The sequence below is a fragment of the Cololabis saira genome, chromosome 9, assembly GCF_033807715.1.
Source record: "Cololabis saira isolate AMF1-May2022 chromosome 9, fColSai1.1, whole genome shotgun sequence".
In the NCBI taxonomy this organism is placed as follows: domain Eukaryota; kingdom Metazoa; phylum Chordata; class Actinopteri; order Beloniformes; family Belonidae; genus Cololabis; species Cololabis saira.
The window spans coordinates 20,922,557-20,945,645 of NC_084595.1; the positions used below are offsets into that span (position 1 = coordinate 20,922,557).

The following is a 23,089-nucleotide window of genomic DNA, read 5'->3' on the forward strand; positions in this document are numbered from 1 at the left end:
TTTTCCTTTAGTCATTATTTAGAGATGTTTTTTTTTTCTACAAACCAGAATTTGATTGTTCTCATTACATCAACTGCTCTCAGGGTAAATAATCTTTAACTGTAAACATGAAGTTTATTTTATTCAGATCTCGTCTGTCCTTTAATTACTAGGATATGGTTGTAGATGGCTTTATAGGTTTATGTATTTCCTGTGGCAGCTGTGCTCTCTCTTCTGTTTGTGTGTACTGACAATAATCCAACATCCATTATTATGTAACTGTGCAGAATACAGATATTTATAATCTGAACATGCTGGAGCTATGACATCATCCGCCGCGGCTGACTATGGCAAGCGTAGCGGGAAGCATGCAAACTGTTCTGTCATGGTGGGTTATTGCTTGTAACAAACAGGAAGTATCACTGAGATGTATAATATGGCTGGTGCATGGCTTTACTTAATCTATTTTTATGTACCAGGGGACTATGGGTTGTCAGAAGACTTGCAAGGTGGAGAAATTCCTGCAACAATCTCAGAGGGAAGCATTGTTGAGACAGAAACAAAGGTTAGCCACAGCTCAGAAGAGCAGTTGGATGAGAGGCACAGATAAGGTAAGCGTGGTGGGTGGTCTGCCTTTGTGCTGTTTGTTAATCCTTCTGGGAATAAGCTTTGATTTAACTGTGTCTGGGCATTGGCAGGTTCAGTATTGGTCAATGCCTGCAGCTATTATCTGGCTTCACACTGCAGTTCTCACCCAAGGCTTGTTACTGTCGCTATCGTTAACAAATAAAGCAACATGTTGTACTCAGAAATTGTGCTTTTAACCCATATCTAGATGTTTATTCTAAAAAAAAGCAAGACATTGTAATCTTTACTCTAGATGCAAACTGCGTCTTCATTAAATTACCAAACATGCCATTATATAATATGCAATTAATTAAAAGTAATACCATATGACTGGTATCACATAACTGATTGTATTTACAAAAAGATTTGCTCCATGCTTTCCATGCTTTATATTATTGTTAAAAGGAATAACACCTACAATAAATACTCTATATTTCTAAATGTCCAGAAGATGTTGTTACATGTTATCAAATAACTCTGAAAGTATAATATGACGGACCGGAAGCAGGTTAAATATGTATTAAGGCAATACAACCCAATGGTGAAGCTGAAGATCAAACCGGGTGTAGAAACTGAGAAACATTGTAGTGATTGGGCATTTACATGTGCAATCTCAGAATTGAGAGTGCAGACTCAGAATTACAAGTTGAGATAAAAATAACTAGTTTAAAATGATTGTAGATCATCAGTAGTTCAAGAATGACACTAAATGCATGATTATTAAGGAAAATTTAACACATTACAATTCATTTTATTGTCGAACAACTGCCATGGTCTCTGTCAACATAATCTTACTATGCCACTGTTCAACAAAACAGTACAGTTGTTCATTTGGCAGCAATAAACAAATGAAAATACATTTACTTTTGCTGTGGCCTAAAATGACAAACATCTTCATCTTGATGCAAATTATAAATAATCTGATGCAAAGCCTGTCTTGTTGATACTAAATGAAATCTATTTGTTATACAAAAGACAGTGAGATTAACTTTTAAAGCAAATAGTTATATCCATAAGCACATTACGTTTGTCTGTTATTGGTTTTGTGTGTGTGTGTGTGTGTGTGTGTGTGTGTGTGTGTGTGTGTGTGTGTGTGTGTGTGTGTGTGTGTGTGTGTGTGTGTGTGTGTGTGTGTGTGTGTGTGTGTGTGTGTGTGTGTGTGTGTGTGTGTGTGTGTGTGTGTGTGTGTGTGTAACCAACATTATCCATGGTAAATTTTACTTATCTCAAACTTCCTTTGAGCATGTACTGTACTTGATGGCACGTAACTAAATATCCTCATTGCTGGAGGATACAGTTTGACTTACATTATCTTGAGATACTTTTATAGCTGGACCGCCATATTCTCATTTTCTCAACGGATAATCTCGCAATTATTCATAAAATTCATTAGATGAGTCCTGCAGTTGCAATCATTCCTTTCTATTGTAATAAGTGGAGAGTGTGTGCAGACTTTTCAGCCACTCTTCGTATCATCCCTCCCATGCGGCCATTGTCTGGAAACCTCTTTAAAAAATCCACAAACTGGTTAAAGTTACATTTTCCCTATCTCATCATGTTTATTTTGCATGTGGAAGGTTCTTTTGAATGTCTTCAGAGTAGAAGTCTTCATTTGAAGCTGGCATAAACTGCTTTAGCCATTCTCTCCGCAGGCAAACAAAGGCGGAGCAGGGGCTGCTTCACAAAAGCCTTTAACATGACTGTTTTATAGCAGTTTAGATCAGCATATATGACGTCCTTTTGATAAAGAATACGATAAAATGATTTACCTCCTGTCAACATTTTTTTTTTATTATTTAAATATTTGACTTAACATTGATTTCCTCAACATCCACTACCTCTTCAAAAGCTCAATCATAACTTCAACTCTTCATGCCGTTACAGTTAATATGCAGAATCTTTCACAAAAGGGAATGTCAGAGTAGTTCACGCCTCCAAGCGTGTCTCAGCTTGCTTGGCGAAGCCAGGCCTGAAGCTCCTTTTAGGTTACCTCCTAAAGCCCCTCTCAGAAATACACTGCTTTCCATTAATCTGGTGACAACTGAATGTGTCAGTGTCATGTCTGAATACCAAGGTGGTGCTATTATACAATGGCAGTCTGACAAAGTTGGACCTACTTACATGCAGTAGTAATGTTGTAATGGAACAACCTACACAGCAGCAGTACGGTAATTTAACTCATGGCCAGCTCCTTTAAGGAATCTGGCAGATGGCAATGTTTAGCACTATGCAACTAACCACTATCCTCTGGTCTGAAGGAGCATGGATATCCGGTTTAGGTTTGTGCTCTACACCCTCCGCAGGGTGCTCGAGGGTTCATGGGAATTTGCCCAACCAGTCTACATGTGCTTTGTGGATCTGGAGAAGGCATTTGACCGTGCCATTCGGTGGGGGGTGCTCGGTGAGTATGGAGTCCGGGGCCCTCTATTAAGGGCTGTCCGGTCTCTGTATGATCGGAGCAGGAGTTTGGTTCGCATTGCCGGCAGTAAGTCAGACTTGTTCCCGGTGCATGTTGGACTCCGGCAGGGCTGCCCTTTGTAACCGGCCCTGTTCATAATTTTTATGGACAGGATTTCTAGGCACAGCCACGGGCCAGAGGGAATCCGGTTTGGGAACCACAGGATTTCGTCTCTGCTTTTTGCGGATGACGTTGTCCTGTTGGCTTCATCGGACCAGGACCTTCAGCATGTGCTGGGGCGGTTTGAGGCCGAGTGCGACGCGGCAGGGATGAGAATCAGCACCTCCAAGACCGAGGCCATGGTTCTCCACCGGGAAAGGGAAGTCCTGCCTCAGGTGGAGGAGTTCAAGTATCTCGGGATCTTGTTCAGGAGTGAGGGAACGATGGAGCGGGAGATTGACAGGCGGATAGGTGCAGCGTCCGCAGTTATGCGGTTGATGTACTGGACCGTCGTGGTGAAGAAGGAGCTGAGTCGAAAGGCGAAGCTCTCGATTTACCGGTCAATCTATGCACCTACCCTCACCTATGGTCATGAACTTTGGGTAGTGACCGAAAGGACAAGATCGCGGATACAAGCGGCCGAGATGAGTTTCCTCCGCAGGGTGGCTGGACGCTCCCTTAGAGATTGGGTGAGGAGTTCGGTCACCTGGGAGGAGCTCGGAGTCGAGCCGCTGCTCCTTCACATTGAGAGGAGTTAGCTGAGGTGGCTTGGGCATCTGTATCGGATGCCTCCTGGACGTCACCCTAGGGAGGTGTTCCAGGCATGTCCCACCGGGAGGAGACCCCGGGGAAGACCCACACGCTGGATATACACTATGTCTCTCGGCTGGCCTGGGAACGCCTCGGACTCCCCTCGGAGGAGCTGGAGGAAGTGTCTGGGGTGAAGGAAGTCTGGGCATCTCTGCTGAGGCTGCTGCCCCCGCGACCCGGGAACGGATAAGCGGCGGACGATGGATGGATGGATGGATGGATGGATGGATGGATGGATGGATGGATGGATATTACTCCAGAAGTAAAAGCTTGCAAATCTCTTCCGGTTTTTCTTTCGGAATCATTGATTTTAAACCCTTTTTAGTGATTTTCATGCATTTGTTTATTACAGCAAGATGATGCTGTTTCTGAATCATATTTCACGAGTGCATACTCATTTTGCCGAAATGTAGTATGCAGTACGGAGGATGTGAACAATTGCACAGATTGCAGTATGCTAAAAATACCCAGTTAACTTTTCATTCTGTATCCCATGATGCAATAGTCCATAACAGCAGAAGCCAGTCACAACTGTCACACGAGTGACATCTGGTAATGTAGTTTTATAAATAATTTTAGTCTGACTTACTTTGTATGGAAAATGACTGTGGAACCAGTATGCAGCACACCAGCATGTTTCACACTACCACTACGAAACGGGAGCACCAAAGAGAATTGCTATTATGAAACAGAATTATGTTGTCATAAATGCTATGACTGTCTGGGGGTTGTTTTATAATTATCAATAGAAAAGGGACTAGTGTCTAAATGAATGAGTGCTGATGCTTCAATAGACTGAAGAATGAAGCCTGTAGTGGTGTAGACTAGCGGCATTTCGAATCAGACATCTGAAAGGCATTATTTACAGTTATCACTGAATATAAAAGATCACATATACAGTATAACTGCGTGAAATATTCCAGAAGTGTAATGTTTGTAGACCTACTACTTATTGTCTGGCTTAGATTTATTCCTTTCACTAATTGCCCCAGAGACGATTTTCAGCAAAGTTGCCCACAGCAGATTGTTAAAGTGAAAACATGGGATGCCCTCCTTGCTCATTGTCAGACTTCAGCACTTTCCTATCTACTGTTTATACAGCAGGTGGAGGATTTGGGTGGGACCATTTGACATTCACGTGTTTTTGCACCCATGTATAGTCTGTACTTATTTTACAGTTTTTGAATACCATGGGCATTGCGTTTTCTTTCTTTTTTATTCTGTTTTAAATGTTCAATATACTGTATTGTTATAGTTGTCAAGCTTCTACAACGTGCCTTTAAATTGCCCCTGGGAATAAACAATGTTTTTTAAATTGAATTTGAATTCTGTGTGATGTGGGGCCATTAGTCTTAACGGTTTAGGACTGCAGAGAGAGCTCTGTCAATGGCAGAAGGAAGGCTGTAAACAGAGCTAAGGAGCTTCTGTGGTTGCTAGGTGTCCACAAAAACATTTGCTTTGGGCCCTGCTCCTCGTCTGTGCCTTTCTCGCTCTGCAGTACAACTGTCAGCCACAGAGGGCAGCCACATTACATATACTGTGCTGTGCTCCATATCTCCTTATAATGAAAAAACCCAGGATGGCCCAAATAATCCTCTTTAATACCCTTCTGCACTGTATTTCCTGATCTGTGATTGGATGGTAATGATATTACTGCTGTTTGTGATAGCTGATTGGTCTGGCCCACTGTGCATTGAGTGAGGGTTTGATAAGCCCGGCCCCCAGGGATACTCTGTGGCATAATAACCTGTGACGAAGAAAGGCTGTGCCCCTGTGTCAGCTTTCAAAAAGTGTAGCTGAGAGTCATTGCAACAAAACTAGCAGCATATACTTGGACGATGCTAGAGAACCTTACCATGACCTTGCCAGCTGCAATCATGGCTACTGGTTGGTGGTGGTTAGTTGAGAAGCATTGTGGAACACAGACCTGGAGGTGTTTTTTTAGATGGGGTCAATTTTTCCAGAAAGTAAGACAGAGAATGACCAGATCTGATCTAAAAGACCAAAGACATCCTGGAGAGGGAGCACTGCTCAGTGCTGCTGCACACTGCACTGCCTCTGCACTCTTGCCTGCTTCAGCCTGTGTGACTAAGTTTGTGTGTGTGTGTGTGTGTGCGTGTATGTGAGAAAGAGAGAAAGTGAGAGAGAGGGAGAAAGGAAGGGGGCGTGTTGATGTGTGTGTGCTCTGCTGCACAGCCACAGTAGTGTGAGCTGAATGATGCTCGCTGAATGTCTCTCTCTCTCTCTCTCCCTGCGCTGCCTGGTTGTGCCTCTTTCTGTCGAGCACTGATGAACCATTTTATGCAACATAGCTGCCGTAGCCATCATCCCGGTTCTGCTGCTGGCTGCTGTTTTGCCCTTTCAGTACAGTAGGAAACACCTGCTCTTTCACCGTTTCTTTCTGCAAAGGTAATGTACCGTCTACTTACTGCTGTCAAGCTCTGGATGTTTTACTGTGCTAGGGATCGTTGTCCTGACTCTGCTGCATGTTCCCCATGCCACTGCTGGTGGAGGGATAAGGAAGATCAAAACATTTCTTAGCGGGAAGGGTAATTGAAATGCACCCTGCTGCACTCATAGCCTACCCTTGTACGCACTTGAGAGATGGATTAGCCTGTTTTTAATTGTTCTGCCCAGGAGTGAACATTTGCCAGAATCGAGAAGAGTCAGAGGACATTAGACATAATTTACATGCAGTATGGGTTCATTGCCATGTTTTTATATTGTTTCAGTCTCCTGTCCTGAGAGAAAACATGCTATGACGTTAAAAAAAATACTTCACTTACTGTAGCGGGAGCAGTGTGTTTGACATCTGGGTGTGATATAACATGATTTTTAGGTTAGAGGTTGGATCCTCCGTTATCAGTACCATGCTTGTCGGAAATTGTTTCCTGTAGGTTGTACTTGCAGAGGATAGCTTTTACTTTAGTTGAAAAGCATGACTGATGCTAAATATATGTATGCATGTATGTGTGTATATGTATAAATGTATTTCTTTTTAATGTAGAAACTGAAAGATGTGTGTTTGAGTGATTCATTAATACTTTGTGTTGAAGGGCATTGATAAAGATATTTTAGTATATATGATCCATTTCATTTAGACCCTATTTTCCAAAGACACAAGGTCTGCGTGTGGCAGTCACCAGTACAAATAACAGCACATTGGAATAGACGATCACGGATGACGTGTTCATTTAATTGTGAGAAAATATGTTAAATCTTTATGTGCATGTATTGACAGCCTTAAGGTTGTTTCAGCTGTATGTCTCACAAGGTCAGTCATTTATTGAGCTTCCATAATTAGGACTGTCATTCTTTCTTTCCACCTTTGATATCAGGGAGTACTCCGACATTAAACTCCCATTCATACTGTAGCTCATTCTGTCCACCTTGACAAGCAGGAATGGCCATTCATCATTTCACTGGTTATCCCTGAGCTGCCGACAACTGACTTTTATCTTCACTATGCTTAGGAGACAAGCGTTCATATTTCAAGCCCAAATTTCTTTCTCTCAAGTGAGTGGATTGCAAGAAAAGAGACACTGTGTTTGTGGTGCCGCTGATGGAAACTATGGGTAGATTGAATGGGATTTGGGGGTAAGGGGTTTAAAAATGGAAGAAGAGTACTGTTGTTTTATTCCATTCAAATAACTAATACTTGATGGGACGCAATATTCTTAGTTTTTAGGCTCAGGAATGCCTAGACTGAAGATGGCTCATTTGGTATTTGATCATGTGATCCTTTTTTACATTTAGAACTGCCTATAATGTTTATAAATATAACTCAAAATGTTATTTTTTATTTACATATTTTGGTGTCTTCTGGTTAACCCAGACAGCCTTTGAACTGAAGGTTTTGGAACATTTAGCCATATCAGTAAGCTACAGTATAAATAGTTGTCCTGAAGGGCAGGGAGATGATTTTATTTTATTTTTTATTTATTTGTCACCAGAAGAGCATCATTTTAGCATACACATTTGATTTAGTAATACAATATCCATTCAATTTGTGAACCTGTTGTAAATGTGAAAAATAAGCTTGATAATTCTCTCCAAGGCAAATGTCTCAAAGGCAAGGCAAGTTCAAAGACATCCTTGGCATTTCTTGGACCTTGTGCACTGATGCTGACATTAATGTCATTTGGTCTGGTGTTCAAAAAATGTGTCATTGCTCAGTTGAAATGCCAGAAGGATGATGCAGTGTGTTCTGCACACGTACCATGTATTTTGCTCGGTGGATTAACTGAAGAGTACCGGTCGAATGACAAATTCTCTCTAGTGCTGGTGAAGGAGGGACATTCAGAAAGAACCGCTGCTTCATGGAGGGTGTAGGAGTGTGGGCAGGGCATGGCTCAGAATGGTCCTGAGTGACTGAAGCTAGTAGTAACAGCTGGATCACTGCTGCTGCTGGCGCCTGGATGTGGCCTGGATAAAGCACGTGACCCTGCCACAGTGTGAGGCATTAGTGATATGAACAGCAGGGTCCACGGCCGCTGTTACATAACACTGTCTTCACTGGGAAATCTCTGTAAAGATGGCTCCAGGAGACTCTGTGACAGCAGAGTGAAAGTGCATTATCATTGTCAGCATCCACATCACTACTCTGAATGTTAGACAATTCTGTGCATGACAAAGGAAGCATTTCCCTCTTAGGTATCAAGAGGGTGCTTTAAATTCAAGGCACTTTATGTGTTCATTATGATTTATAAGCCTCTAGTTTAGCTTCTGTCTAGTCATATAGTTTTCTTGCATGCATGATCCAGTTTACACACGTGTATCTACTTGCATTAGTGTGTCTGAGCATTGCAGCAAGCCTGTCTATGGGCATACATATGTGTTTTCACATTAAGTTCATGATTATGCTACGCCAAGTAGCAGCTTAAATTTGAGCAGATATGTTGTTTCAAGTGTCGTCATGTTGACAGTTTGACTGACTGCTGTGGTGCAGACATCTGCTGCTGACAGCGCTGGAGATGAGAGCGGGAAAGCTTGTAATCACTTCAGGAATCTGACTGCATTTGTGATTGCTGCTGGAGTTGATCAGGCCTGTTCACCAGTGGACAACATCACTCAAGTAAAAATGATTAGTTCACCCAGAATCATCATCATCATCATCATCATTATTTTAATAATGATCAAATAATAATAATTCTTAACCCACTTTTATAGCTGTTATAACATACTCATAATTTGATGTGATTGCACAGTCAATGCTAAAGGCACTTTCCTTGTACTACAAGGCTTAAGATTTAGCTTAATCAGTGTTTTATTTCTAGATGTATTTACTGTTTTAATGTAGTTGTGTTACACCGGTCACTTCACATAAAAAGTTAAAACGAGGTTTAAAAAAATATGTATATTCTTTAGGAATTCCTGTATGTTGACCATCAAATTAATGTTTCTTCAACATTATAACTCTTGGCAGTATTTTCCCTATTGAATCTTAAAGTGTGCCTAAAAACAATCTGGATTTGTGCATTTTAACTCATTCAGGGACAGCTTTGGACAGCTTTATCCTAACAAGCTTCATTACAATGGATGGAGCGCGCATTTTTATTTTCAGGCCTCTCTGCAGATGTATAGGGAGTGTAAGTCTGTGGCCAATGCAAATACAGGCGGAGCCTAAACCTACTCAAGTGTTATCTTGGCTTTATGCTGCCATGGTGGTTAGCTTTCATCTCAGTGTCAAATCACTGGACTTTTAAGCTGATCTCTGCTTAAGAGTATTTAACGACTATAATTTTGGTTGTTTCCAATTACTTCAGTGTAAATTCTGAGAAAGAGAGCACCACTCCATTCTGGTTGGTCACTGAATCTCTGTATTAAAGAAAATTCAATTCTATATTTTCATTCAACTGGTGATACTGGGCACCCTGTGTGTCATTGTCAATTATCTTCCATATGTTATTTTAGAGAAAGTTCATGTTAATAAAAATCCATCCTGCTCCACAAATGCTGAAAGCTACTGAGCGTGCCACCCATGGACTGTAAAAATTCAATGGACAAAGCATTAAGTGTCACAGTTGTGGTTTGTTGAGGAACCAAACGCAGGAGAGCAGGAGGCAGGAGGCAGGAGTTGCAAAAAAGCAGGATTTAATTGATCAAAAACCAAACTAAAAGCGCTGCAGAGCAGGATACAAAACAAGAACATGAACGTGGCTACAAAAACCTGACGAGGAAAACATGGAGGTAGAAACAGTATGGACCGACCGGGAGAAGGGGAATGACAAGACCAGATATACACAGGGGATAACGAGACACAGGTGCAGACAATCAGGGCAGATGGGAAACAGGAGGGACAGAACTGAAACTCAAAAACTGGGGGAAGTGTCAAACCCTGACAGTACCCCCGCCTCAAGGGACAGATCCCAGATGTCCCAACAGTCCCAAACCAGGGTGGGCGGAGGGGGCCTGGAGGAGGGCCCAGGCCAACACACGGCCAAAGTTCCGGGGGCCGTCCTCGGGACCGGGCCAACCGGAGAGTCAGTTCAGGGGGTCAACCCCGGAACCGGACTCGGGACCAGGCACACCGGCCAGAGGGCCGTTCTCGGGACTGGGCAGATGGAATCCATGGCGTCGGCTGAGGTGCATCCAGGATCACCTCAGGAAGAGGGAACAGAGACTGGCGGGACCGCCCCAGGAACGGAGACTGGCGGGACCGCCCCAGGAACGGAGACTGGCGGGACCGCCCCAGGAGCAGAGACTGGCGGGACCGCCCCAGGAGCAGAGACTGGCGGGACCGCCCCAGGAGCAGAGACTGGCGGGACCGCCCCAGGAGCAGAGACTGGCGGGACCGCCCCAGGAGCAGAGACTGGCGGGACCGCCCCAGGAGCAGAGACTGGCGGGACCGCCCCAGAAGCAGAGACTGGCGGGACCGCCCCAGGAGCAGAGACTGGCGGGACCGCCTCAGGACCAGAGACTGGCGGGACCGCCTCAGGAACAGAGACTGGCGGGGAACTTGGCGACTTGGCAGGGAATTTGGCGACTTGGCGGGGAACCTTGACTTGGCGGGGAACCTTGACTTGGCGGGAAACCTTGACTTGGCGGGGAACACAGGATACGAGGAGCAGGCTGAGGGGAAACCCGGGTCCTCGGCGCTGGCTGCGGGGGAACCCGGGTGCGTGGCGCTGGCTGCGGGGGGAACCCGGGTCCGGGGCGCTGGCTGCGGGGGAACCCGGGTCCGGGGCGCTGGCTGCGGGGGGTCCGGGACCATCACCGGAGCAGGAGCTGATGCGTCCGGGACCACCACCAACGACGCGCCCAAGACCACCGCCGGAAAAGCGGCTAGCTGGGGCTGGCGTTGACGCCGTCGTCGGCGTCGCTCCAGAGCCTGAATGCTCCGGGGCCCACCCCGAGCCAGGCGTGTTCCCCGGAAGGGGGACTCCTCCTCGAACCAGCACCAGAAACGCCCAGAGGGAAATTAGCTCTCCCGCTGGGTCCATTCTGGTCGGTCCGTTCTGTCACGGTTGTGGTTTGTTGAGGACCCAAACGCAGGAGAGCAGGAGTTGCAAAAAAGCAGGATTTATTCAGCAAAAACCAAACTAAAAGCGCTGCAGAGCAGGATACAAAACAAGAACATGAACGTGGCTACAAAAACCTGACGAGGAAAACATGGAGGTAGAAACAGTATGGACCGACCGGGAGAAGGGGAATGACAAGACCAGATATACACAGGGGATAACGAGACACAGGTGCAGACAACCAGGGCAGATGGGAAACAGGAGGGACAGAACTGAAACTCAAAAACAGGAGGGAAGTGCCAATCGCTGACATTAAGTCACGCGACTCATTGGTTTCTGAAGAGCATTTTTGAAGCCTCTTTTTCTTTGTACCAGGGTTTCCGGTAGAAACATTGGCACCGGGCTACTTGATTGGCAGGTTTTCAATTTACCGGACAAATGTTTTAAATTCTGGTCAAATATTATCTGAAGCTTAAAATGATAAATAATTTGCAGGTTGAGGCTCTATAAGAATAATATCAAGACATGTGCATTTATAATATTTTTTTTAAATTGAAAAGAACCTGTTTTCAGATTAAATAATTTGCTAAGGAAAACACATCTGCACTGGCTCATACCATTTTGATAACACAGCGTGCTGCCGACTCTCTGGCAGTATTTGCAAAACATTTTTTCTGATCCATCGGATGTTGCACCTCAGCCAGGGATATTTCTCTTTCCATTCGGACCAAAACGCCCGACTTTTCTGTTTCTTTTCGGCTTGAGCCAGGGCATCATCTGTGGTAGTCTCCTCAAGTTCAGATTGCATCTCAGTCTCATCATCATCCTTCTCCTTAGAACGGATTGGTTTCAGAAAATAGTTTTTAAGATTAGCTTGTTTCAACATGTCTGGCCTCCCGCTATTTCTGATGCAGGCCATGTCAGAGTAGCCTAAATGAAACAGACACGCTTTGTTTCATGTAAAGAAAATAAAAAGAAACAGTTTGGTTCCACATATGCCTGGCCTACACATTCATGCTTAAAGGGAATATTTTCACCGGACATTTTGACTGGAGGGGTTTAAAAATATCAGACTTCGACATATTTTACCAGTCAAAGTCCGGTAATTACTGGATAACGGAAACCCAGCTTTGTACTGAGGGCAGCCATGTTGCTAGGGCAGTTGATGGGAACATGCCCGCCCTATGTCAATCAAAGATGCTACCAGCTCCTATAGAGCTCCAGACCGTGACATCAGAATTCCCAGCATGCAACACTATAAAGCGTTAATGATGCCATACGGTTGAAATAATGCCTGATAGCTGTTCTGCACAGAATATTGGAAAAAGGGGGAACAGATCAAGCTTTTTATCAGATTTGGAAAGATCCAGAGAGGTGAGATGCATAGATTTATGCCATTAAACGCGATCAAGACAGCTGACACACGAGAGAATCTCTCCTTTCTGACCACTACCCATGCCTTCATATGAGGGTAATTTAGTCTTTGTGAATGACCCACCTGAAAAATAAATAAATAAAAAAGGCACCTGCATAATAACTATTTATCATAAACATATGAAATGAATAAATGAGGAGGTGCCTTAAAACTTCACAAAGGTAAACACTGTCTAATTTATCCAGCAAAAATCTACAGTAAAATTTGATTCTAATTAACATGCCGATTACATTAGCCTGCACTGACTGTGTTGGTGTTGTGCCTTTATTTAGGACCTTTGTTAATTCAATTAATGAGGTGCCACTTACCCTTCCAGTAATGATAAAATAATCCTTTGCTGATTCCAGAGCTGTTGTTCACAAATCCAGGGCATAACGTCCATTTATACCCCTCCAGGCTTTTGTAATTTTTGCGAGAATGCCCGGAGTGGGACGAAGGAAAATTGATCAGGTAGTTGTACATGTCGGGATACTGTAAACTATAGCTGATCCCTGCCAAAATATCTGCAGAGCAGAAGCAGACGTTTACAGAAAAATATCCTGTTTAACATGTTCACTTGATAGCAAAATCAAAAATTGCTGGGGCGTTTATCTGAAGCTGGGTTAGTACAAATTACTGATTGCTTTGCTAAGCACAGTAGCATAAAGATTATGGATGAGGAAGTGGTAATGGCTAGCCATTGGCTGAGCTGACTGTCAATCAATCCTATTCGAAATGAATGTATTTTATATAAACTCTCCTGAAATCCCCCCATCACTCAGAGTTAACATGGGTGTGAAATCAAACGATTGAGGGTAAAATGGTTTCTTGAACCAGGCTGTAAATATGTTATTTCTGCTCTAAAAATGGACATTTTAACATAGAGGTTAATGGAGGTTGACTCGCTTTTGCAGCCAGCCTCTATCCGTCAGTCGAGGAACTGCAACGAATCTTAGGTCGGCATGACTCAACCCGGAAGTTAGATGGTTGGGGCTCTGTGCCACCTCGTGGTATACTAATGTTTTTTAAAGGAGCATTAGGCAAGAATAAGAAATGAGACTCATTAGCGCCACGATGACCGTCAGGGTTCCTGCAGCCAACAGCGGAGCCGGCACGGGAGCGCGTGTGTAATCTCATGTGAGTTTCAAATCAAGCTCTAAATATGACTTACAATGTTATCTTACCTGGTCAGTAGGAAATGAGCCATGTCAGCATCTGTTTTCAGTCCCAATTCAAGTTGAAGCTGCCTCCATGACTCAAACGCGTATCCAATGTTTACTCGTGCGCCGCCGAGAACGGGCATGCAGCGACATTTGACGTCACATCCGCAGGACAGCGCGGGAAATTCCGGTCCGGAATTGCAGCACATTTAGCAGCACACAGCCTGTTCAAGGCAACGAAGAGATACGCTAGAGGGCTCATTCTTTTTGGTTTGGAACGCTTCATCTGACATTATTACTAGAAAACTTAAAACGTATACGAATTTTTTTCATAAATCCTGCCTCATGCTCCTTTAAAGCGAAAGTAAATCGTTATCACTGCTGGTTTTAACTCCAGCTAACAAACAGCAGAACATTTTTTGTGATTGATGAAGCAGACACTCCCCATTCAGATGAATAGAAACCTGGCTATTAGCCACCATTACTTCTTCAACTTAAAAGACTAACCTACCCAAATAAGTTCAGTTGTTTGCATGGTGCTGATTTCTGTCACTTGCATTAGAACATAGAACTGATATGACTTGCCAAAAAGCAAGTCATGTCAAAGCAGTGTGCATTTAGAAATAAAGAAAATGGAAGCGTTTAATGCCTCTCTGAAAGGCTCGTTTGATAAATTTGTTACAAAAATCACCGACCCGACCGGGTCTCAAGCAGCCGTGGGGCCCCGCGTCGAGGCAAGCCAAATGATGATGAGGCAGGGGAAGCTATTCAGTATTTTGCTAATTGGAGAGTTAAAATTGCGCATATATAATACACCCGATCCGACCCGAAAAACCCAAAAAATGTTGCGCGCGAGGGCCCCCCCAGCCATTTCGCACAAGGCCTCGCAAATCTCCCAGGCGGCTCTGGTCATAGGACCATCAAGCTGCTTGGAGATGGACTAATAGCATTGACCTTTAAAATACAGTATTTGCCATGATTTCTTTCTGATCACCAGAGATAACTCACTCTCTTTTGCTTTCTCTAATATCTCAGAGGTTGTGGTGAACGATGTTGCTCTGTCTGATCACTACTGTGTATTGTTTAAAATGACCACCGTTGCCAAACCTATGAAAGGTGAAGCTGGATTTCGGCCACACCACAGCCCTGAGACTGTACTCATCAAAGTCTTAAATGATATTCATCTGAATAATGATGCAGGCAAATCTTCTGGTATTACTGGATCTCAGTGCTGCATTCGACACAGTTGATCATAACATTCTTCTCAGCAGATTGGAAAAGTGGGTGGGACTTACCGGCACTGTGCTTCAGTGGTTTAAGTCTTAAGGCTCAGTTATGGTTCTGCGTCACACCAACGCAGAGCACACGCCGCAGCCGTGACGCCGTGCTGAACCCTTCTGACTTCTCCGTCTCTCCATTTGGTGGCGGTGCAGTACCCCCCGCGGCCACTAGTTAGCGATCTTTTTCTGAATGGTTTATCCGACTTTTTCCGGTCACAGTAAATCAAAGAAATAAGGACAACTATTGTGCAAAAAACAAAAACAAAAAAAATCACACATAAACGAAGAAAAGAGCCCTGGAAGTTCACTACTGATTCAAACCGGAAACCGGAAATGCTTCGCTTTCAAACGAACCAATCACAGCCCTCTCGGTCTGCGTATGGACGGCGTCTCCTCGACGCGTAGTTACAATTTTCAGGAGGTGCACGTCAGAGACTGCGCAGGTGACGGCGTGTCCTCTGCGTCGATCCAAACCACACGCCGTAGGCACGGCGTCATTTTAACGCAGAAGCATAACTGAGCCTTTACTTGCAAGATAGGGGCCTTTTTTTGTCAATTGGAAACCATGAGTCTAAGAGAACCAAGATCACATGTGGGGTTCCTCAAGGGCCCATTCTCGGACCGCTTCTATTCAACATCTATATGCTACCCCTAGCTCAGATTATGGAACATCATAACATTTCCTACCATACTTATGCCGATGACACACAGCTCTATATTTCAGTGTCACCACATGACTACAGTCCCCTACTCTCATTGAGTAACTGTATTCACCAAATCAATGAGTGGATGTGCCAGAATTTTCTCCAGCTCAATGCAGAAAAGACAGAGGTGATCATTTGTGGCCCTAAAAATGAAAGAGAAAAGATCAGCGCTCACCTTGGCTCCATGTCATTGACAGCTACAAATCAAGCCAGAAATCTGGGTGTAATTATTGACTCAGACCTGAACCTCAACAGCCATCTAAAGTTTATCACTAAATCTGCCTATTACCACCTAAAAAACATTGCTAGAATTAAGGGGATTCTGTCTAAACAAGACATGGAAAAACTTATTCATAGAATAGAATAGAATAGAATAGTAGACTTTATTAATCTCCCGGAGGAGAAATTCAGTCGTGCAGCAGCCAAAACACACACACGCTTTATACAAAAAATGTAAATGTAAAATAGAAATTACAAAGAGCAATATAAAAAGTAGAAAAAGTACAAAAAAGACTATGTACAAGAGAGAAAAAAAGTAGTAAACACAAAATAAACGTATAATATTTACAAGATATTTACAAATATTTACAAGAATACGTGAGGTATTAGTGGTTATTGCACTTTTAAAGAGACAGGTTTATTGCACAAGGGTGGCTACAATTTCTTATTGTACAGTCTGATGGCTGTGGGGATGAAGGACCTGCGGTAGCGTTCCTTCTTGCAGCGCGGGTGGAGCAGTCTTTGGCTGAAGGAGCTGCTGAGGGCTCCCACAGTGTCATGTAGGGGGTGAGAGGGTTGTCCATGATGGAGTTCAGCTTGACCAGCATCCTCATCTCACCCACCTCCTCAGCAGAGTGCAGAGCACAACCAAGAACCGAGCCAGCCCTCCTGACTAGCATTCATGCATTCATTTTCAGTAGGTTGGATTATTGCAATGGCATCTTTACAGGCCTTAACAAGAAATCAATCAGGCAGCTGCAGCTGATCCAGAACGCTGCCGCCAGAGTCCTTACAAACACCAGGAAACAGGACCATATTACACCGGTCATGAAATCACTACACTGGCTTCCAGTGAGTCAAAGGATAGAGTTTAAAATCTTACTGCAAAGACCTGAATGGTCTTGGACCAAAATACATGCTTGATCTGTTAGTTCCTATGAAGCTCTGAAAATCTTATTTGTTATTTACTGTCTAATTATGTCTTGCCGACTTGCCTTGCCTTGCCTCTCTGGTCAATGTTTGGACATTATTTTTTTTCATTATTATTATTATTATTATTATTATTATTATTAATACATTGGATGAAAATACATTTGTCTCAGTGAGTCCATGGTTGTCTAGTGGAAAAAGGTGGACTACCCTCTCTGGGTTGGCATGAATTTCTCTTCTTCGTTGAAGAGCTGGTGTCTTGGGATATTGCGTGTAGATCAGATCCCGAGGGTGTGCTGAGACAGTTCCTGTAGTGGTTACAACCTGCTTATAGATAAGCAGTATGAAATGGATGAATGCAGAGATACATGTAAGGGAATTGTATATGCACTCATAACAGTTAATATGAATGCAACTGTTCATGATTTTCGTGGGGAGAGAGATTCACAATGGGTCAAGGCGATCTTTGTACACCATGAAAACATGTTCCGTTTTTGTTTTTTTTGCTGTTTCACCTTTGACATTTACCGCCAACCTTTAATATTTGATGGAAGTAGCCTCTGTCAGCAGTACATCTCCAAACATATTGCAAAAAAGTGAAAAAAAAACCTACTAGAATTATGAGAAAGTGGGCAATTTTGGAAATGTAAAATGTGTGTTGCAATAAAGTGCAGAAAATGAATGGATATGAATATTTTTCTAAAACAAATGTATTCAAAGGTTATACTCTCATACTTATAAGATATTAGAGTTAATTTTTTTGCACAGCAATAGGATTAAATATAGTGTTATCAACCCCTGGCTAACAAGACTTCTAAACAAAAAGCCTTTATCTGCAACGGTTCTGTCCTTGTTGCCACATCATAGAGGTGGAGTTCTGATTGTTAGTTGATAATCATGCCTGAGGGTATGGCTTAGGCATGATCTTGCCAAATTATATTTATTTTCTGGATCTGTTTTGTGTAGTAAAACGTCTTATCTCCACAGGTTCAATCTCAATCTACGTCTCTACCTTTCTGTTAATACTGTATGTTTTGCTTACTGTTTCTGGCTTGTTAATATTACATTGTCTAAGTTACATTGTGCTTAGTTTCAAGTTTTTTGAATCCATGAATGATTTAAACTTTTTTATTTTGTGCAGCGTATAGTTTAAAATATGGCGCAACAAAAGCAGGACCTTCTGATGTTTGAAGTGTTTGTTAGATATCATATCAAGTGTTCATGTCTTTTATGTGGATACACTCCACGGTGCAGTATTCACCTCTGTTTTTGCAGGTCAGCTGCTCATTCTTTGATAACATATTATTGGCAGACATTTTCACAAACAGGCTTTACCAATCAGTTCAAGGCACACTTGGTTCTACACCCCTTTAATATTGGGGATGATTAATGGAATGCTAATGGGCTAGAGAGTAACATGTTTGTGTTTATGAGAGTATGTAATTGATTTTAATGTCCCAATGAAGTGGTATTTCACAGTAGATTACTGAAAAGAAAAAAAAAACTGGCATTGCAATGGCTTCTAGAGCACAGTGATTCCTTTTTTGCAGCAGTTCATATTGACTTAATGAAAGGGTACGTAACATTATTCTGTGTTGTAAGTCTCTGTGGGTTAGTTTGATAGGCTTGCAAACCTCTGCCTCCATGCTGGACTAACACTGACCGCGAGCACAGGGTAATTGCATGAAGATGCTCTAATAAGGTGGATTGAATTAGCTTTGCTCTGACTAAAATAAATTAAAGAGGCCATCACGACACACAAACTCCTAAACAGATTCATTATACCTGGTCATCCAAATATATAGTTAAATACTGGATTATTTTCATGATACCAATGAAAAAAGGATTACAAAGCAACATGAGTTTTCACAAATGCTTAATGCTACTATTAAAACATTATTTCTGTTAAGTTGGAAATATCTGCAACGTTCTGAATATGCAGGAGATGAAACTAGAAAAACCTACTCTCAGTTCTGAAAATAGTCTGAAATGAAGAAATGTTGATTGCTCTTATACTTCACCTTAGTGGTGGGGGTGGGAGGCAAATTGGAATAGTGGACTAGAGCTTCAAGCAGGGGGCAACCTAGGCCATAGTAAAGTTTTGGATATTTTCTTTCCTTTCCTTTCCTGAAATATCTTAATTATAAAACAAAAAGTCATTATACATATGAACCTAAACTTCAGTTTAAAAACAATGTTGCTTTTATCAAAATAGGACTATTTCAGAATACCTGTGACCCCCACCTTGCATAAATGCTAAATGGTTCATTCCACCTGGCAGGACTCACGATTAGTAGTGGATGTGAGGCAACTCAGTCAATCCCTACATACTGCTTTCCAGTGTGAGCTGTGCAGGAAATATGTCTTTTAAAGAATGCTAGAAGATAAAGGAGAGAGTGGAGTAGGGACAAAGGCAAATGGTAGGCAAACAGATGCTTAAGAAGTGTTTTTTTTTCTAAAAAAGGTAAGCTCAGCCCACATGTTAAAGCAGATGCAATCACATGGTTTTAATACCATATTGAACCAAATAGTAGATGGTGTTTTTTTCCCTCGAAAGAAATTCTGAAAAAGACGGGGTCCTCTTATATTTATTACACAACTTAGGCCAATGTTTTTCTCTGTTTTTATTGGACTGTTTTAAAGCAGTTTACATGTTATTTGATCTTGAAATATTTTTTCCAAAAAAAAGGGGTCATCTCATATAAGGGTCAATAGGGTGCAGTCCTTTGAATGCAGACAACCCATTAACTGAACAGTAAAAACTCACCACAATCACACCCTAGTATTGACATACAGTAAGCTTCTTAGGTGAAGGCTAAATGAACTGCTATTTGTAACTATTGCAGTAGAAACCTACTCCCTAAATATTAAATGAATAGGCTATTTACCTATTATCATTATTATTATTATTTATTTTCTAGTGGCCCTTTATTCAAGTTGCAGACAGGAAGGGGGTAGAGAGAGAGAATGGGGATGACATGCAGCAAAGGTGCGTAGCCGGGATTCAAACCTGCTACCGCTGCAGGAGGACTGTAGCCTCAGTATATGAGCTGCTTGCTTAACCCACTGTGGCACCGAGCTGCCCATTATTTTATTATTATTCACATTCATGCTAATAATAATTGAAAAATCTATGGCCCAAGTAACCTAGCACATAACACATGAAGTGCCATTTACTCATTATTGGCCTAAATTTTACCTTTTGAATTAAATGTCCTTTTCAGAAATAGTTGCAGGAAGTGGATAAGCTCATCCATCATCCTTTACTGCAGAATGGAGTGGAAGTGAGCGTGGGCCTACAGAGTTACAATTTTAAGTAAAATTTTTTTTAAAGCAATCTAGGGTGTATATCACTTGGATGTTGGGCTATGTGGATAGGAGGCTCGTAACAATATACGTCCTTAGAGATATCCCAGTATTTTAAAGCATGTGCAGCATTAAAGTTGCAGTTGGTAAATGTATTTTTGACATATTTGCTGAAATTACTGCTATTTTCAGATACTACATAAACTAGGTAATTTAAGAAGCAGATCTGCTCCTTCAGCACCACCTGCAGCCTCAGTTTACAAATTTCCCCCACTCCAGTCTAAGTTCCTCTAATCAGAGCCAGGGGATGCATTTACAGAATGTCAGCGACAGTCCTGCACAGGCTGTGGACAAGCCTCCCCTCCAGCTCCACGTTTCAGGTCAACATTTGCACACCACCTCTTGAAGAGGACAAGGTTGTTTGGTTGTACGAGGTCCATAATTTATAAAACATATTTATCTAATTTTTCTTTCCATTCTTGATATATTTTCAGGTAGCCTACCTGTAGTAACGTAGCAAAAAAAACAAACCTGCAGTAATGTAGCTAACTTGTGCTCATGCATGTGCTGGTGAGCTTTGACCATTCCTCAACAGCTGGAGGAAAAGGGAGGCCGACAGTTCTGGTGTTCAGTGGAGAGCAGTGGTGGAGCGTGGGTCTCAGTACAGAGGGGGCGGAGCATTTTCGATGGGCCCTTATGATAGTCATTTTAACATTCAACAACACCTCATCCTACCCATCAATCAACATTTATTCTCACTTTTATTGAGCCAAGCAAGCCTATAGGCTTATGCTGCAGAAAGCAGAGTAAAGTCACAAACTTGTTCAGCAGAACACACACACACAGGCCTGACAGCTATCAATCACGTGGCGCTGAAAACTCAGATAGTCACGGACTGACTCAGTTCCATCTTTGATACAGTTTAAATACAAAAAAAACATAACTTGTCTAAAATTACACAATCTATTTAGATAGATATAGACAGAGCGGTCTATAACATAATTTCTGAGCTCTATAACAGAGAATAGACTCAGCGGTCTAGTTGACAACACAAAGCACATTCAAATAGGCAGGTGGTCAAGGCTACCACAACATTCTGATAAAGAAATTATTTATGGAGGTTACACTGACTCACCAATGGCAGTTGACTCCCATAACCCTTGGCCCTAACAAAATAATCCAGGTAACGTGGAAAACAGGGTAACATTCAAAACTTTTTACATGCTTAGTCCTCTTTTCAAGTTTAGCGCTCATCTCCTTCATGGCAGCAAATTTGCCGAGTCGGCAAATTGGCTGTAACTGTTAAGGCTGATTTATGGTTCCGTGTTACACCAACGCAGAGCCTACGCCGTAGGGTACGCGGCGATGCGCACGTACGGTGCGCATCGCCACGTACCCTACGGCGTAGGCTACGCTGTATGCTCTGCGTCGATTTAACGCAGAACCATACCTATAACCAAGTTATAGGCAAAACGATATTTATTCACTTATAAAGATGAATTAACAAATTATGGTGCGTGTTATTCTGTATAGTCAGTATAAAAGTTACAGTTTTTATCGGCCAGATTGGGATGCTCACGGCATATTTTGCACCTAGGGTTGCCAACTTTCAGAAATAGAAATAAAGGACGCCCCGATTTCAGCAGCACAGGAGCCAAAAAAAAGCCCCAAAACTTCTAAACTGGATAAAAATGTGTTTATTTTATATGAAAAAACGTGTTTTTTAAAAGCATTTAACTTGCATGACTGTACAGACAGCCAACCATAAAGCAGCTGAAATAGCCTCCTATGCTATGTATGTCCACATCAGCCAAGGTGTAGAATATTGCTTCAGGTGAAGAATATGGTGTAAAAGTTAACTTATTTCAATAATTCAACTAGAATTTGGTGTAAAAGTTAACTTATTTCAATAATTTAACTAGAATTTGGTGTAAAAGTTAACTTATTTCAATAATTCAACTAGAATATGGTGTAAAAGTTAATTTATTTCAACAATTCAACTAGAATATGGTGTAAAAGTTAATCTATTTCAATAATTCAACTTAAAAGGTGAAACTAATATATTACCTAGTCTTATAACATGCAAAGCAAGATATGTTGAACCTTTTTTTGTTATAATTTTTATGGAATTGTTTATTGATTTCATAAAATATTCTCTAATTTATTTTTTATTTGGGGTTTTCATAAACTTTGAGCCATAATCAGAGAGCAGCGTCTTGCTGGTGCAGGAAACTGCTGCACGCACTGACGGACACTGGCTGATTTATGGTTCTGCGTTGCACCAACGCAGAGCTTAGGGGGTAGGATACGCGGGAACGCGAACGTACGGTACGCGTCGCCGCGTAACATCATGCAGCCACTTCTCGGCGAACACACGTTTTCTGTTCGATTCGGGTAGTGGTTCAGTTTGGCGTCTCTTTGTAGTTGGTGGTGGTGGAACGCCAAAATAATTACTTAATGGCGCTTGCTTCTTGGACGAGACGTGTCTGGGTTTGTTCAGTAAAGCTGCTTGTGATGATAGATCCTTCCATCTCTTCCTGCCCAACCCACCGCCGCAACGATCATGGAGGGGGAGTAAGGACGCGCTGTGATTGGCCAGTACCAACTTTGAGTGGCAGTTCTGGGGAAAAGCTCTCGCAATAGATTTTTTAAAATTAGTATTCTGGTCTGGCCACAACCAATAATATTAGCCCCAGCTGTTGGTACGCAAAAGCGCTTCACAGCACAAGATTGACAGCGCACTGTGGATTTTGACGGCGCATGCGCTCTGGCGGCCCACTTATGTGCAGCCCTGATTATAGG

At 42.4% G+C, this 23,089-nt stretch overlaps 1 protein-coding gene across 13 annotated transcripts in view; it reads left to right on the forward strand.

Annotated features, from left to right (window-relative positions):
• The first annotated feature begins 514 nt into the window (after nt 1-514).
• Nucleotides 515-23,089, forward strand: part of rimbp2b (RIMS binding protein 2b) — a 108,172-nt gene continuing 85,597 nt past the window's right edge. For all 13 annotated transcript variants that reach the window (XR_009783172.1, XM_061730744.1, XM_061730750.1 and 10 more), the window contains exon 1: nt 515-590. Coding sequence is in view for 12 of the 13 variants with exons in the window: in XM_061730744.1 (XP_061586728.1) it covers nt 573-590 (18 nt within the window). In the remaining variant the exon portion in view is untranslated. The remainder of the gene's footprint in view (nt 591-23,089) is intronic.